Source organism: Myotis lucifugus, unplaced genomic scaffold (assembly GCF_000147115.1).
Source record: "Myotis lucifugus unplaced genomic scaffold, Myoluc2.0 scaffold_189, whole genome shotgun sequence".
Classification (NCBI taxonomy): domain Eukaryota; kingdom Metazoa; phylum Chordata; class Mammalia; order Chiroptera; family Vespertilionidae; genus Myotis; species Myotis lucifugus.
The window spans coordinates 1,359,175-1,373,339 of record NW_005871237.1 but is presented as its reverse complement, the minus strand read 5'-3'; the positions used below and the strand labels follow the sequence as shown (position 1 = coordinate 1,373,339).

General features: G+C 39.6%; 1 protein-coding gene across 2 annotated transcripts in view; it reads left to right on the top strand.

The window, feature by feature from the left end:
• Positions 1-14,165, top strand: part of WIF1 (WNT inhibitory factor 1) — a 70,935-nt gene that overhangs the window by 34,358 nt on the left and 22,412 nt on the right. For both annotated transcript variants that reach the window (XM_006096854.3, XM_006096855.3), the window contains exon 3: positions 5,383-5,491. In XM_006096854.3, coding sequence (XP_006096916.1) covers positions 5,383-5,491 — 109 coding nt within the window. The remainder of the gene's footprint in view (positions 1-5,382; positions 5,492-14,165) is intronic.

Genomic DNA, 14,165 nt, shown 5'->3' with positions numbered 1-14,165 from the left:
TGGTGGTATATGTTTAAAGGCTGAGCTGATTTAAGTCCAATCACCGGTCAGTACAGATGAAAACACTAGGATACAGACATGGCCATGTTATATTCAGAGCAGGCCAGGTGAGTTGCAGAAGCCCTGTTGGAGAGTAGTAATCCAAAGAACAAAATATGCAAACAAACGCAATTGAAACAGACTCATAGACACAGAGAGTGGACTTGTGGTTGCCAGAGGGGAGGGGTGATGGGGAACTGGGTGACAGAGGTGAAGAAATTGAGAAGTACAGATTGATAGTTACAAACGGCCACAGGGATGTAAAATATAGCATAGGGAATATAGTCAACAATATTGTAATAACCATGTATGGTGCCAGGTGGGTACTGGAAATAGCGGGAAAAACAATTTGTAAAGTATGATTGTCGCTAACCACTATGCTGTACACCTGAAACCAATACAAAATAATATTGAAAGTAAACTGTAATTGATAAATTAAAGTAAAAAAATAAAGAAATAAAATTTGGAGGACACTTAGGCTAAAGGCCTTATCTTGGAGATAAGGGAGACAGGAGAGGATGGCAAAAGTTATGTTTTAATTAGATATGTTGGTTTATATTATGGCAGATATGTTAAAGAGGAAGGCAAGATGGATATCTCAGAAAATGTGATGATAATGCTAATGAAGAAATAAAGGCTGGGTTAAGATGGAAGCAGTGGGAATGAAAGGAAGGGACAGAATCAAAAGATAGAGAATGAGAAAGGATAAGATTTTGATGTCTGGCTATCGGGAGATGAGGTAGAGGCAAGAAACAATGACAAGTCTGAGGTTCAGTACCTTTGTGATAGGAAAAATACTACTCTTGACAGACATAAAGAAATCAGGAGGGGAAGCTGGTTTGGGTGACAATAATTAGACTCCACGAGGCAAGCATGGCCATGAGGCAGTGCCAATGGTTCACATTGAGCGTCATTGCCCGAAAGGAAATAGTTCCGTCTGCGAGAGTGCGTGAATTTTATGACAGAATATAAAGAGAGAAGAGCTGAGGCCTGAGTCTTAGCGATTTTCTGTGATCAAGAGCTGAGAGGTGGAGAGGTAATGAGGAAATGTCAGAAACTCAGGACCTGGGAGGAGAGTCAGCAGAGTGTCACAGAATCCAAGGAGAACGAGTTTTGAGTTTGAAGGACAAAATTTTACAGAGAGGTGACAAGAAGAATGCCGAGGAAGAATGTGAGATCTGACAATTTCTGGTCTAGACATTCAGGCGTCAGGTTATTTTAAGCATTGGGCATGCTTATACGTTTGAGACTTTCACATTGAACTATTTTCCTCTCTTCGTCATTTCAGTAGATTTCTTCTTGCCTTTCACACACATTGTAGGAGCTATTCTATAACCCTTTAATAATTCTCAAACTCCCTGTGCTGCTAATCTGGACATACGCCTATGCTATAAAAATAGTAGGCTGCTGTGAGAATGAAATGAACAGTGACTCAAGTAAAGACTCAACAAAAATTAGTTCTAAAGTTTTAAACCTTAAGGCATCTCTATGTTTTGTATCTCTAAACCATCTGAAATTTTCTTTGGGACAAATATTTTTTTGGGGGACAAACATTTTTTAAAAAATATATTTTATTGATTTTTTACAGAGAGGAAGGGAGAGGGATAGAGAGCTAGAAACATCGATGAGAGAGAAACATCGACCAGCTGCCTCCTTCACACCTCACACTGGGGATGTGCCTGCAACCCAGGCACATGCCCTTGACCGGAATCGAACCTGGGACCTTTCAGTCCGCAGGCCAACACTCTATCCACTGAGCCAAACCTGTTAGGGCGAGGGGGACAAACATTCTATTTGGGACAAATTGTTTTGGTGTTTTCCCATGAGCACTTAGCTCAGCATCAGGATATATGACATTAAATGAGGTTTGAGCGCCTCTTTGACAGCCTTCATGGTTTTATGAAGAACCTTTGATTCTTAACTCAGAGGATCCTGCAATTATTGTGCTTATTAGATTAAATATACACCATAAACCAGAACTTCAAAGGTGGAAAAGAAATACTGGGTTTTCTCCATTCCTACCAATGGTTAATGCAATTCTCTGCTCTCTTTGTCTACCCAAAGAAAGCACGCCAGAGTGAAGGCCTTATGAGTTGTCCCATTTTGCTGTTTAAATGATATCTTCATCACTTCTGAAAGGAACAACCCCAATATTCAGCCAAGTCTCTTAGGAGCAAGTTAAAAGGCCTCCAGCACTCCTCTCTTGATAAAGTTTGTGTGTCTTTTATACCTCTCCATGAAAAGAAAATTTACTGCATGCAAACCAGGCCAGCAAGATTTTTCAGCAATTTAATTTAGGAGTGAATTATTCTCCTGAATAGGCCCATTCTTTGTTTGAATACAAGGCAATCTTTCATGTGTTTCCCAAATAAGCACTCTCCTTGCCTCTACCTGAGTTTCCACTAGTGTCATTTAATGAAACAAAATGTACTTTTTCCTAATAGAGGTTGCATGCTCTCCAATATGCCACCTCCCTATTACAGTTCCTGCTCTGACTTCCTTTTATCTAAGTAATAAATCTACAATTTGTGAAACTTGTTCCCAAACTTTAAGGCTGGCTCTCTGTTCCCTTTGGCATAGAAGTTAGGTTTCTTTGACCCCAAATAGTTTTTCCAGTGGAGAGGTTTGGGACTAAGAATATTTATTATATTATAAACAAAGTAAAAACAAAGTCCTGACTAGAAGTTAGAATATGACATTACAAATCTATTGCTTATTTCATCAACCATTTTCTATAACTCTGAGGGAAATATTTAAAATTTTAAGTTAAATGAGTAATATATTTCATCTCTGCCTCATGGTGATGATTATCTATGGAAATATTTATATGGTATTGGTGGTTTGGTAGATCTCTTTATAATGACGAAGTGGAACGTTAAAAGAAATCAGTGTCAAAATCAGAGACAAAGGGTTAGTCAATCTCTAAGTGGTTTTCAAGTTGGAATTCTTAATAAGGCAATGAAAACAATACATGAGCAAACAACTTTTTAAAAACTATGCTAAGTATAAAGAAAATTATATATTTCAGAGCTTATGAAACACTATCATCTTCTACAAGAGAGACAAACAAACAAAAATGTTGACTCTGGCAACTGCCTTTGCTGATAAGTTCCAAATAGGAAATTGTTCGAACCAGTTCTTGACCTGTGATACAGTCTTAGAACTGCAGGAGAAAAACCATAATGTATACTGATTTTCAAAGAAATCACCCTAAAGCCTCTGTAGTGTGAAATTTGTTATTGATAAGATCAGAGTATTGGCTGTCCAGAGAAGTCCATCAAGCTTAAATGCATCATGTTAAGTGGCCATGCCAACTCCCTGATATTGAACACAGTGGATTCCATGCTTCTCAGCCTACTTAATGTGGCCATACTCAAAAGCTACAACAGGAGACCCAAATGCTCTATGCAGTGATGTTCAACCGATGTGCCACAGCACACTGGTGCGCTGAAAGAATTTTTAAAACATGCAATATCTATTTAGTCAGGGGCACTGACCTCCTTTCCCTAGAATTTGTGAAACTTGTTCCCAAACTTTAAGGCTGGCTGTCTGTTCTCTTTGGCATAGAAGTTAGGTTTTCTTTGACCCCAAACATTATCAGTAAAGTGCAAAGGGAAGTGTAGCGGGGAGAAGTAATTTATGATACCATTTTATGTATGTTATATAAAAAGATGACAACAGCCAGCACAACAATACTAGTAGCTGTCTGGTGTGAATAAATTAAAATTATACCCCTTTTTTGCCAGGTTGGCAAAAAATATATTTTTTGTTGTGCTGCAGAATGTTAGTAGTTTGCGTGCCATGACATGAGAAAGGTTGAAAATCGTTGCTCTATGGAGTTGTTTCTGGACTCTGAAATTCTTTCAGTTCCACATTCTTTGAACAGCATCAACAGTTTCTGGAATAGACATTCAGAAGCTACTTTAATACTGAGTGAGGGGTGGGGGTTGGCTAGAAGGGGTCAATGAGGGGAAAAGGGAACATATGTAAATACTTTCAACAATAATTTTTTTAAAAGTGAGTATTGTTTTCTTGAAGCACACTTTCAAGGAGACATGCAAGAATTTTGAATGAGATTGTTATGTGAACACAGCCACACTAAATAGAAGTCCAAGAAGAATATTTCATCGATGATCAGATGGGTACATGATTAATGTTTGCTCTTAAATAAATGTATTTATTTCACTATAAAAGGTATGGAACCACATGTAAAAATTTTGAAAAAGAGAGAGAAGGAAAAAAATAGTTATCTATCCTACACAATCATTGTTTTAATCTTTACCTAATCTTTATCTAATTTTTCATCCTTTTTCTTAACACATAAAATGATTTTTGTAACTTACTGGGTACAAATATACACTGGAATACTACTCAGCCATAAGAAAATGAAATACTGCCATTTGCAACAATATGGATTCCTCTTGAGAATATCATGCTAAGTGAAATAAGTCAGATGGAAAAGGACAAGAACCATATGATTTCACTCATGTGGGATATAAAACAGAAAGCAACAAATGAACAGACAAAACAAAAAGCTCATGGACACAGACAACAGTATGAAGGTTACCAGAGGGGAAGGGGGCGGAGGGGAGGATGGAGAGGGTTAAGGGGGTCAGATATATGGTCACTTTGGGTGGTGAGCACACAACCAATATACAGATGATGTATTTATAGAATCATACACTCTAACTGATATAATCTTATTAATAAATGTCACCCCATTAAATTTAGTTTTTAAAACTTATTGAAATTATGTTTTTATAAATGTAATTTTAAATATACCAGCCATATAAACATAGATTTAATTTAGAATGTGATAAAGCTAGAGTATATGATGATGGAGCAGCGAATGATAACTTATTAGAGGGTACTGGAAACAAGATAGCCACTGAAATGCATTTTTCCCCAGAGTGTTTGCACTCCATCCATGCAATTCTTTTCCATTGTTATATGTACTGTTAATACAAATGTTTAGAATAAGTCTTGGCACATGGTATGCATACATGGGCGTTTGTTGTGTCATTGTCGCTAGTTGTTATTATTGTACCTGGCAATATAAATAATCCAGAGTTATTAAATATTAGTGCATCCAGCACGCAATCTGTTCATAATACCAGCTAAAATGTGTTTTGGAACAAAATGTTAAGTGATAAACGTTATCAGTAAAGTGTAAGGGAAGTGTAGCTGGGAGAAGTAATTTATGATACACAATTTTAAGCGGTCGTGTGCTCCAGAGGTCCTGTAGTGAAAATGTCACTCTCCCTCAAAGGGATGATGAGTTGGGAAATGCCTTCTCACTCTCTGTGGTTTCCATGGTGCTGACTGTCATGCCCTTTGTTGTAGGCAGAATACTTCTATGAATTCCTGTCCTTGCGCTCTCTGGATAAAGGCATCATGGCAGATCCAACCGTCAATGTCCCTCTGCTGGGAACAGTGCCTCACAAGGCCTCAGGTGGGTGGTCCTTGCCTCAGAGAAAGGTTTACCCTTAAAATGTAATGATGACGGGAATAATATTTAAGATCCAGATACCACCCATTAGAGGGCTTATGGAATATTTTCCTGAAGAGATTACTTGATTTTAGGGCAGCTCAGTTGTTATGTCTTTATATCCTTTGGGCAAAAAATAAGGATGGGAGTGAAGAAATGGCAGTTTTATAAATTCCTAAAAAACTCTAGGTCAGGGGTGGGCAACCCCTGGCACGTGTGCCAAACATGGCACGCCAGTAACTTCTGCTGGTACGTGAAACCCTCTCTTATAATCTTCCATTTACAATTTTTTTCTTAATATCGACTTTTTTATTTTTCAGATAAATTCAGTGTAGGTGCATCTTAGATAAATAAATAATTTTACATAACATGTATACATTAAAAAATAAATGTATTTTTCATCATCATATACTGTGTTTTTGTCGCTCGAATGAATTTTATTATTTCTTCAAGGTTCTTCACATACGTACACCTTAAGAGATATCAAGTAGGCGTAAGATGTTCTCAAAAAATTAGGGTTGGCACGCAGAAGAATTTTGAGTCAGAGATTTTGCTGGTTTTTGCACGCACTCACAAAAAGGTTGCCCACCCCTGCTCTAGGTAGTCCCAGCTCATATATTTCCAGATTAAAAACAAGAAAGTTGCCAGGTGAGATATATCTGGCCAGTGAGTGTGGATTATTGTAGTGCACAGAAATGTGGCAAAGATGCAAAGTAAGTGCCTGGGGGCCAATGGGGTAAATGAAGAAAAACTGCAAAGTGAGCACTGTCCAGTGGTCCCCCCCTTATCTGCAGTTTCACTCTCTGTGGTTTCAGTTACCCTTGGACAATTGTGGTCCAAAAATGCTAAATGGAAAATTCCAGAAATAGACAATTTATAAATTTTAAATTGTGCACTGTTCTGAGTAGTGTGATGAAACTCACGCCGCCCCTCTGTCCAGCCCACTACATGAATTATCCTTTTGTCCAGCACATCCATGCTGTATATGCTACCCACCCATCTCAGGTATCAGACTATCACAGGGCTTGTGTTTAAGTAACCCTTATGTTACTCAATAAGTGCCCCAAAGCAAAATAGGAGTGATGCTGGCAATTTGAATATGCCAAAGAGACACCAAAGTGCTTCCTTTAAGTGAAAAGGTGAATATAGTACAGTAAGTTATTTTTCAGAAAGACCACATTTACATAACGCTTATTGCAGTATCCTATATGATAAAAGCTAATATGCTAAATTTCTGGTCATCTGGTTGGCCGTTCAACCAATCAAAGCATAATATGCTAATGATATGCTAAGGCTGCTCAACTGCTTGCTCTAATGTGCACTGACCACCAAGGGGCAGTCGACCCGTTGACCAGTTGCTATGACGTGCCCTTGCACTGACCACCAGGGGGGCAGACAGTCGACCAGTCACTATGACGTGCACTGACCATCAGGGGGCAGATGCTCTGACTGGTAGGTTAATTTGCTGCTGGAGTCTGGCTGATTGGGACTGAGTGAGATGGGCTGGACATGTCCTGGAGCCCTCCCGTGGTCCCACCCAAGCTGGCCAACCTCCTGCGTCCCTCCCCGGCCCCGATGGTGCACTGGTGGGGTCCCTTGGCCTGGCCTGCGCCCTCTCGCAATCTGGGACCCCTCGGGGGATGTCAGAGAGCCGGTTTTGGCCCGATCCCGCAGGCCAGGCCGAGGGACCCCACTGGTGCACAAATTGGCACACCGGGCCACTAGTATTATTAGAATTGTTCTATTGTATTATATTTCTTATTGTTAACCTCTTACTGTGCCTAATTTATAAATTAAACTTTATCATAAGTATGTATGTGTAGTGAAAAACAGTATAGGGTTTGGTACTGTCTGTGGTTTTAAGCATCCACTGGGGGTCCCTCACATCTCCCTCACAGGTAAGGTGGTACTACTGTATTAAATAGGAATTTTCCATATGAAAAAAGTGGAAGAAAGGGGTTTAGTCTTTCAGATCTAATCATTCTTCTTTGCTAAGAAAATAAAAGTATGTAATATTTAGTTAGAGCTTTTAGTTTGCAAAGTACCCATTCATGCATTATCTAATTTGAGTTCTGGGAGGCAGTCAAGGCCAGAATTACAGCTCCATTTTACAAATTAGAAAATGAAGGTTTATGAAGTTTAATTGACTTTCTCAAAGTCATATATTGGTAATAAGCAATGGAGCTGAGACTAGAGCCCAGGTTTTATGACTTTTAGAAAAATACAGATCACTTATGTTAATATGTTCAATTATTTTCTCCAGTCTTTTTTCTATGAGCATATTTTTCATAATTGTGGTAAAATTATATATCTTTGGTTTTGCATCAATACTTTTTTTTTTGCTTTTAACATTTTAACATAAGCATTTTCCTGTTTCATAGATTTTTCCAGAAGTTGTTTTTAATGCCCTTATAATATTCCATTTTATGAACCTGACGATTTACTTACTCATTCCTTTATTGTGTGCTACTTAGATTGTTTTCAGGGTCTGAATCTAGAAATATCACAATACACATCCTTTTTAAGTAGCAGAGAGTCACTGGGCAGGAGTTCTGTGTTTTATTCACCGCAACTGCCAACACAGGGCCCAGCACAGAGCAGGCATTCAGAAAATACTTGTTGATTAATGTGTGTGTCAAAATCTTGGTGCTCATCTCGTTATTTTGGTAAAATAGATTCTTAGAAGTCGAATTATTATGTCAAAGGATATGAACGATGCACTTTTTAAAAGGCTCTTAGAACAAATTGTCAAAATGCAATTACTTTCCACCGCGCTTGCCCCCATTTGCACCCTGGCTAGCAGCGTGGGAGAGTGCCCGGCTCACTGTGTGTAACCGCTCAGCGTGGGCTATTAATCATCTTAGCTGCTTGGCTGACTTAAAAAGTGAAAAGTGGTTTCTCAGTGTTCTTTTAATTTGACTTTTTAAAATTCCTATTGAGGTAGAACATTCACTTTTATCTGTTAAGACAACGTAAAATGTCTGTGTACCACCCTCATTTTTACATTGAAATAATAGTGTTCTTATTGATTTGCAAAGCTCTCTATATGCTAAGTATATTTACCCTTTAATGCAACTCTTTTCTTTTTTACTGAATGCATTGGGGTAACATTGGTTAATAAAATTATATAGGTTTCAGGTGTACAGTTCTACAATACATCATCTGTATATTGTATTGTGTGTTCACCAACTCAGATCATGTCTCTTTCCATCACCAGTTATCTCCCTTTTTCCCTCTGGTAATCACCATACTGTTGTCTGTGTCTACGAGTTTTTGTTTTTTTCTTAATCCCTTCACCTTTTTTCACCATGCCCCTCCCCTCTGACACCTGTCAGTCTGTTCTCTATCTTTAAGTCTGTTTCTATTTTGTTGTTAGTTTGCTTAAATATATTTTTTATTGATTTCAGAGAGGAAGAGAGAGAGAGAGAAACACCAGTAATGAGAGAGAATCATTGATTGGCTGCCTCCTGCACACCCCACACTGGGGATCGAGCCTGCAGCCGGGCATGTGCCCTGGCCTGGAATCGAACCGTGACCTCTTGGTTCATAGATTGACACTGAGCAACACCAGTCAGGCTGTTAGTTTATTTTGTTCATTCGATTCCACATATGAGTGAGATCATATGGCACTTGTCTTTCTCTGACTGGCTTATTTCATTTAGCATAATCATCTGCTGTCATAAAGAGATCCTTCTTTTTTTTATGGCTGAGGCTGAGTAGTATCCCATTGTGTAAATATGTACCACAGCTTTTTTATACATTCATCTATTGATGGACACTTGGGTTCCTTCCATAGCTTGGTTATTGTAAATAACACTACAATGAACATAGGGGTGTGTATATTCTTTCAAATTAGTGCAGTTCTTTTTAAATGTATTATTTTTATATTTTTTGAGGCAGGTGGAGTTTGCAGGGTCTTTAAAACTCTATGTGGTCAAACCTATCTTTTCTTTGTGGTTTTTAAAATCACTTTTATGCTTTGAAATTAATTTCTCTTCTAAAGAGCAGGTAAGTGATAACTTACACATACTTCTAATGTTTTATATAAATTTATTTTGGCAATTGTTTGAGGTAAGGCTGTCACCTGAATTATTTTTCTGAGTCATCAACTTTACCAATTTGAGATGTTGAATCAATTCATGATATGCTCTTTATTTCATATTAACTTCTTTTATACATAGGGGTTGTTTTAGAGCATACTGTTTATTCTAATACTGTATTATTTGTAGCTTTATAATATTTTTTTAGATAACTGATAACATAACCTCTTTTTTTAATTAGTCTTCTTCTAGAGCAGCGGTTCTCAACCTGTGGGTTGCGAACAATGAAAATACATCTTGCATATCAGATATTTACAGTACAATTCATAACAGTAGCAAAATTACAGTTATGAAGTAGCAACGAAAATAATTTTATGGTTGGGGGTCACCACAACATGAGGAACTGTATTAAAGGGTTGCGGCATTAGGAAGGTTGAGAACCACTGTTCTAGAGAGATGTTAGATTAATTTTGTCAGATGTCAAATGAAAATCTCATTAGGAGCTAATTTAAATCTATTAAAAAATTAGGAAATCAGTTTACAGTTATCTACTACTTCCAATGGCTCAGGATTGCCATATCCCAGCGTAAGAGTTGGGGACTGAATGAGCACAGAGCCTTCCTAATTTCCTGGCATAGTGCCAGTGTGAGTGTAGACAGGAAGTGTGAATTTGAGTTTCTCTTGGATCATCCCAATGCTGCAGGTGTGACTAGCAGTCCACCCAGAGGATCTGTTTCCAGTCTAGATGGGCTTGAGGTTCTCGAAAGCCCATGTGAATGAATGAGGCCTTGGGTTCTGGAGATTCATTAGCCTGTGATACGTGGCTGCAGGGGCAGAGATATCCCATCTCAGAGACAGGGATATCCTAATTCCACTCAGATGGCATTGCTGGGGCTTTACTACATCATGGAGACACAAAAGACACTCTGGCCACCAAGTTCTGGAATATGGCCATGTCATGTGTCTCATATCATGTTACTTTTTTATTTTTTTACATATATTTTTATTGATTTCAGAGAGGAAAAGAGAAGGAGAGAGAGACAGAAACATCAATGATGATAATCATTGATCAGCTGCCTCCTGCACGCCCCCTACTGGGGATGGAGCCTGCAACCCAGGCATGTGCCCTGACTGGGAATCAAACTGTGACCTCCTGGTTCATAGGTCAATGCTCAACCACTGAGCTACGCCAGCCAGGCTAAAATGCATAATTACATTAATGACACAGTTACACCTGCTCAATAAGTCTTAAATTTTTGAATTTATAATTTAATGCTTGAAGCTTAAATCTTCCCAGCTTTATTCACTTTTTGTGAGTAGTAATAAAAGCTTACTGAAATTCTACTTCTTAAGATATTGAAACAATAAGAGTTTGAACATATGATGTGAGACTATTTTAATAGACCATGTTTAGGGACCATCATCCTATTTAATAAAGAGGGAATATGCTAATTGACCCTCACACCATTGCAAAGATGGTGGTGCCCACAGCCAATAAGGAGGGAATATGCTAATTGACTGCCACGCCCTCAAAGATGGCAGTGCCCACAGCCACAAGATGGCAGCGCCCAGTCCCCTCAGCCCCCAGCTGCCCAGGGCCGGCCCGAGGCTCAGGTAACCAGGGCCGGCCGAGGCTTGCGCTGCCGGCAGTGGCAGGAGCAGAGGTGTGATGGGGCGTCGCCTTCCCCTGATCACCAGGTTGCCTTCTGCCCCTGAGGGCTCCAGACTCTGAGAGGGGGCAGGCTGGGCTGAGGGACCCCCCTCCAGTGCATGAATTTTCATGCACTGGGCCTCTAGTAAGTAATAAAATTTAGAGGGGAAAAATGGATGATGCTTTGGGCAAGAAGACTTGAAAAAGAACAAGCCTTCCAGGACCAGGTGACTTGTGCACAAACATACACACACTTTGTATGTACAACTCCCCCACACAATAGGTTTTGGTGGCAGATGTAGGATTTGTTTGCAAAAAATGCAGGTGCAAGAAGTTTATGGGAATTTCAGTCCATTGCAGGGCAGTTATTCATTAGCCTCATTAGCTCAGTCCCCACAGTAGGAACAATGAGTGTACCTTGAATTATTACAAAGTAACCAAAACAGTGTGTCTTTGCTCCTAAGCATTCAGGTAGTGTTCATTATTCTACTGGCCTATTTTATACCCCCAAGCTGCTAAGCCATTCTTTTATCCCACTGACTCCTTATATGCCTACCCATTGAAAAAGAAAACTCTTGATCTTTAACAGTTATGAAGTGCCTGCCTCTGGCATCTGCAGGGATCAAAAACAGGAAATACAAACTGCAGGGTGGTTCCGTAAAATAACGGAGTTGGATAACAAAAAACATAAAGTTTCCATAAAGCCCAGGCTTTGCCTCTTTGAACACTCCGTCTCTGTCATACCAGGAAACCAAGAGAGCAGCGGTATTTCTCAATCAAGACTTTCAGGAGCCCAATGTCTAGAAACATTTAAATAGGTGCTGAGGCTGGGAGGACCATTGTCTTGGAGCCCCAGTCCTTAGCAGAAAGTGAAGCCCAGAGGAGGTGGCTCAGTATTTGCTGAGAGAATAAATGGCTGTCAGCACAGCTCCGAGCACCGAGGACTGTTTGTGCGGATGGCTTATAATCCTGGAGCAGCGTATAATCACGTGGTGCTGAGAATGAGCTCCCCCCCCCCACCCCCCCACCCCCCCCCCCGCCCCCGTTCTTGTGAGGGCAGTGGCTCTGGTGACCGGAGGCTGAGGCTGAGGCTGAGGCTGAGGCTGCATGAGTACCATGCTCATCTCAGCGTGGAAGAGGTATTTCGTCAGAATACGTTTGCTGTTTACTTCTGTAGAAGAGGTTGTTTATATGCAATCAATCGTGCATCCGTGTGTACTTGAACGCCATGTGAGTTATGTGCAATCTGCTTTAGTTTTTCTGAGTTGTTTTAATTTACCTCAGTTTCAATTATACAACCTAGACCACATTGGATTGTACAGCATCTGGCCTAATTTCATCTAGCTTTTGGTAAAAATGGCTCTCCATTCATTATTGTTGTAAAAGCACAACGTAATTTTCACATTTCTACTATTCTGTGGAAGTGGAGACTATGCTTTTTCTGCTTTCACTGTCTCTTTCTCTTTATACATGTGTTTTTCTGGGTGCATGTTGTTAATATCCTATCACCTATATCTCCCACTGTCTATGGTGAATTCTTGTCTCTTTCTGTGTAGTGTGAGTGTGCATGTGTATATGTGCAAGTGTAGGCCTGTGTGTATAAAGGATATGGCTGTGTCTCCCATGAGGTATATCTTTGTGTCTGTCAGTGCCTAGGTTGTGACAGACAAATACTTGATGCTTAGATTACAAAAACAAATAAGATATGGTCCTTGCCTTTGAAAATCTCAGGTCTAGCAAAGATTGCAGAATCATAACTAAATCATGACATTATGATGCCATCATGGAGAGAGGTGTTTGTGAAATAGGTAACTGAAGTGACATAGGCAGGGGGTGTTCGGAAAGGCTCCAGAGAGCAGGTGCAGTTTAATTTGCATCTTGAAAGGTGAGTGGAAGGACACTGGACAGAAAGAGGAGAAAGAGCACTCCGCACAGCAGGTGTGGAGTCTGTCACAACCTAGGCAGTCAGGGCAGTGTGGGGATGGGCCACATCTTTGGGAACTGAAAGTGATCTAGTCTGGGTAGAGTCTGGGTAGCTGAGATGAGGCTAACATATCCACCACTCACAAAAAGGAACTCAAAATGGATTAAAGACTTACATGTACAACCTGAAACCATGAAACTCCTGGAAGAAAGCACAGGCATAAAGCTCCTTGACATAGGTCTTGGTAGTAACTTTTTGAATATGACACCTAAAACACAAGCAAAAAAATAAACCATAAACAAGTGGGACTACATCAAACTAAAAAGCTTCTGCATAGCAAGGGAAACCATCAACAAAGTGAAAAGAAAACCTATGGAATGGGAATAAGTATTTGCAAACCATATACCTGATAAGGTTTAATATCGAAAATATATAAAGAACTCATACAATTCAATAGCAGAAAGAAAATAATTTAAAAATGGGCCAAGAACCTGAGTAGACATGTCTCCAAAGAAGATATATGAAAGGTCAACAGGTACATGAAAAGATGCTCAACATTATGAGTCATTAGGTGAATGCAAATTAAAACCACAATGAAAGCAAAATAACCCAGTCAGAGAAAGCTTAAGTATCACATGATCTCACTCATATGTGGAATTTTATGAACCAAATAAATTTATGAACAAAATAGTTCCAGAGACATAGAAGCATCGTACAGACTCACAAATCTCAGAAGGAAGGCAGGGGTGGGGAGTGGGTGGGTGGGGAGAGATTAACCAGGGAACTTACATGCATATATGCAATAGTGTGGTGAAAGCCTGGGAGGGGTGGGTGCTGGGTAGAGAGAGTCAATAGGGAAAAAGAGGGGGACATCTGTAATACTTTCAACAATAAAGATAAATTTTAAAAAAAAAGAAAAGCCACAATGAGACATCACCTCATGCCTTGTTAGAATGGCTATTATCGAAAGACAAGAGATGGGGGGAGTGGCCTCTCTCCTGGTCCGGTTGCACCCTTGTGCCT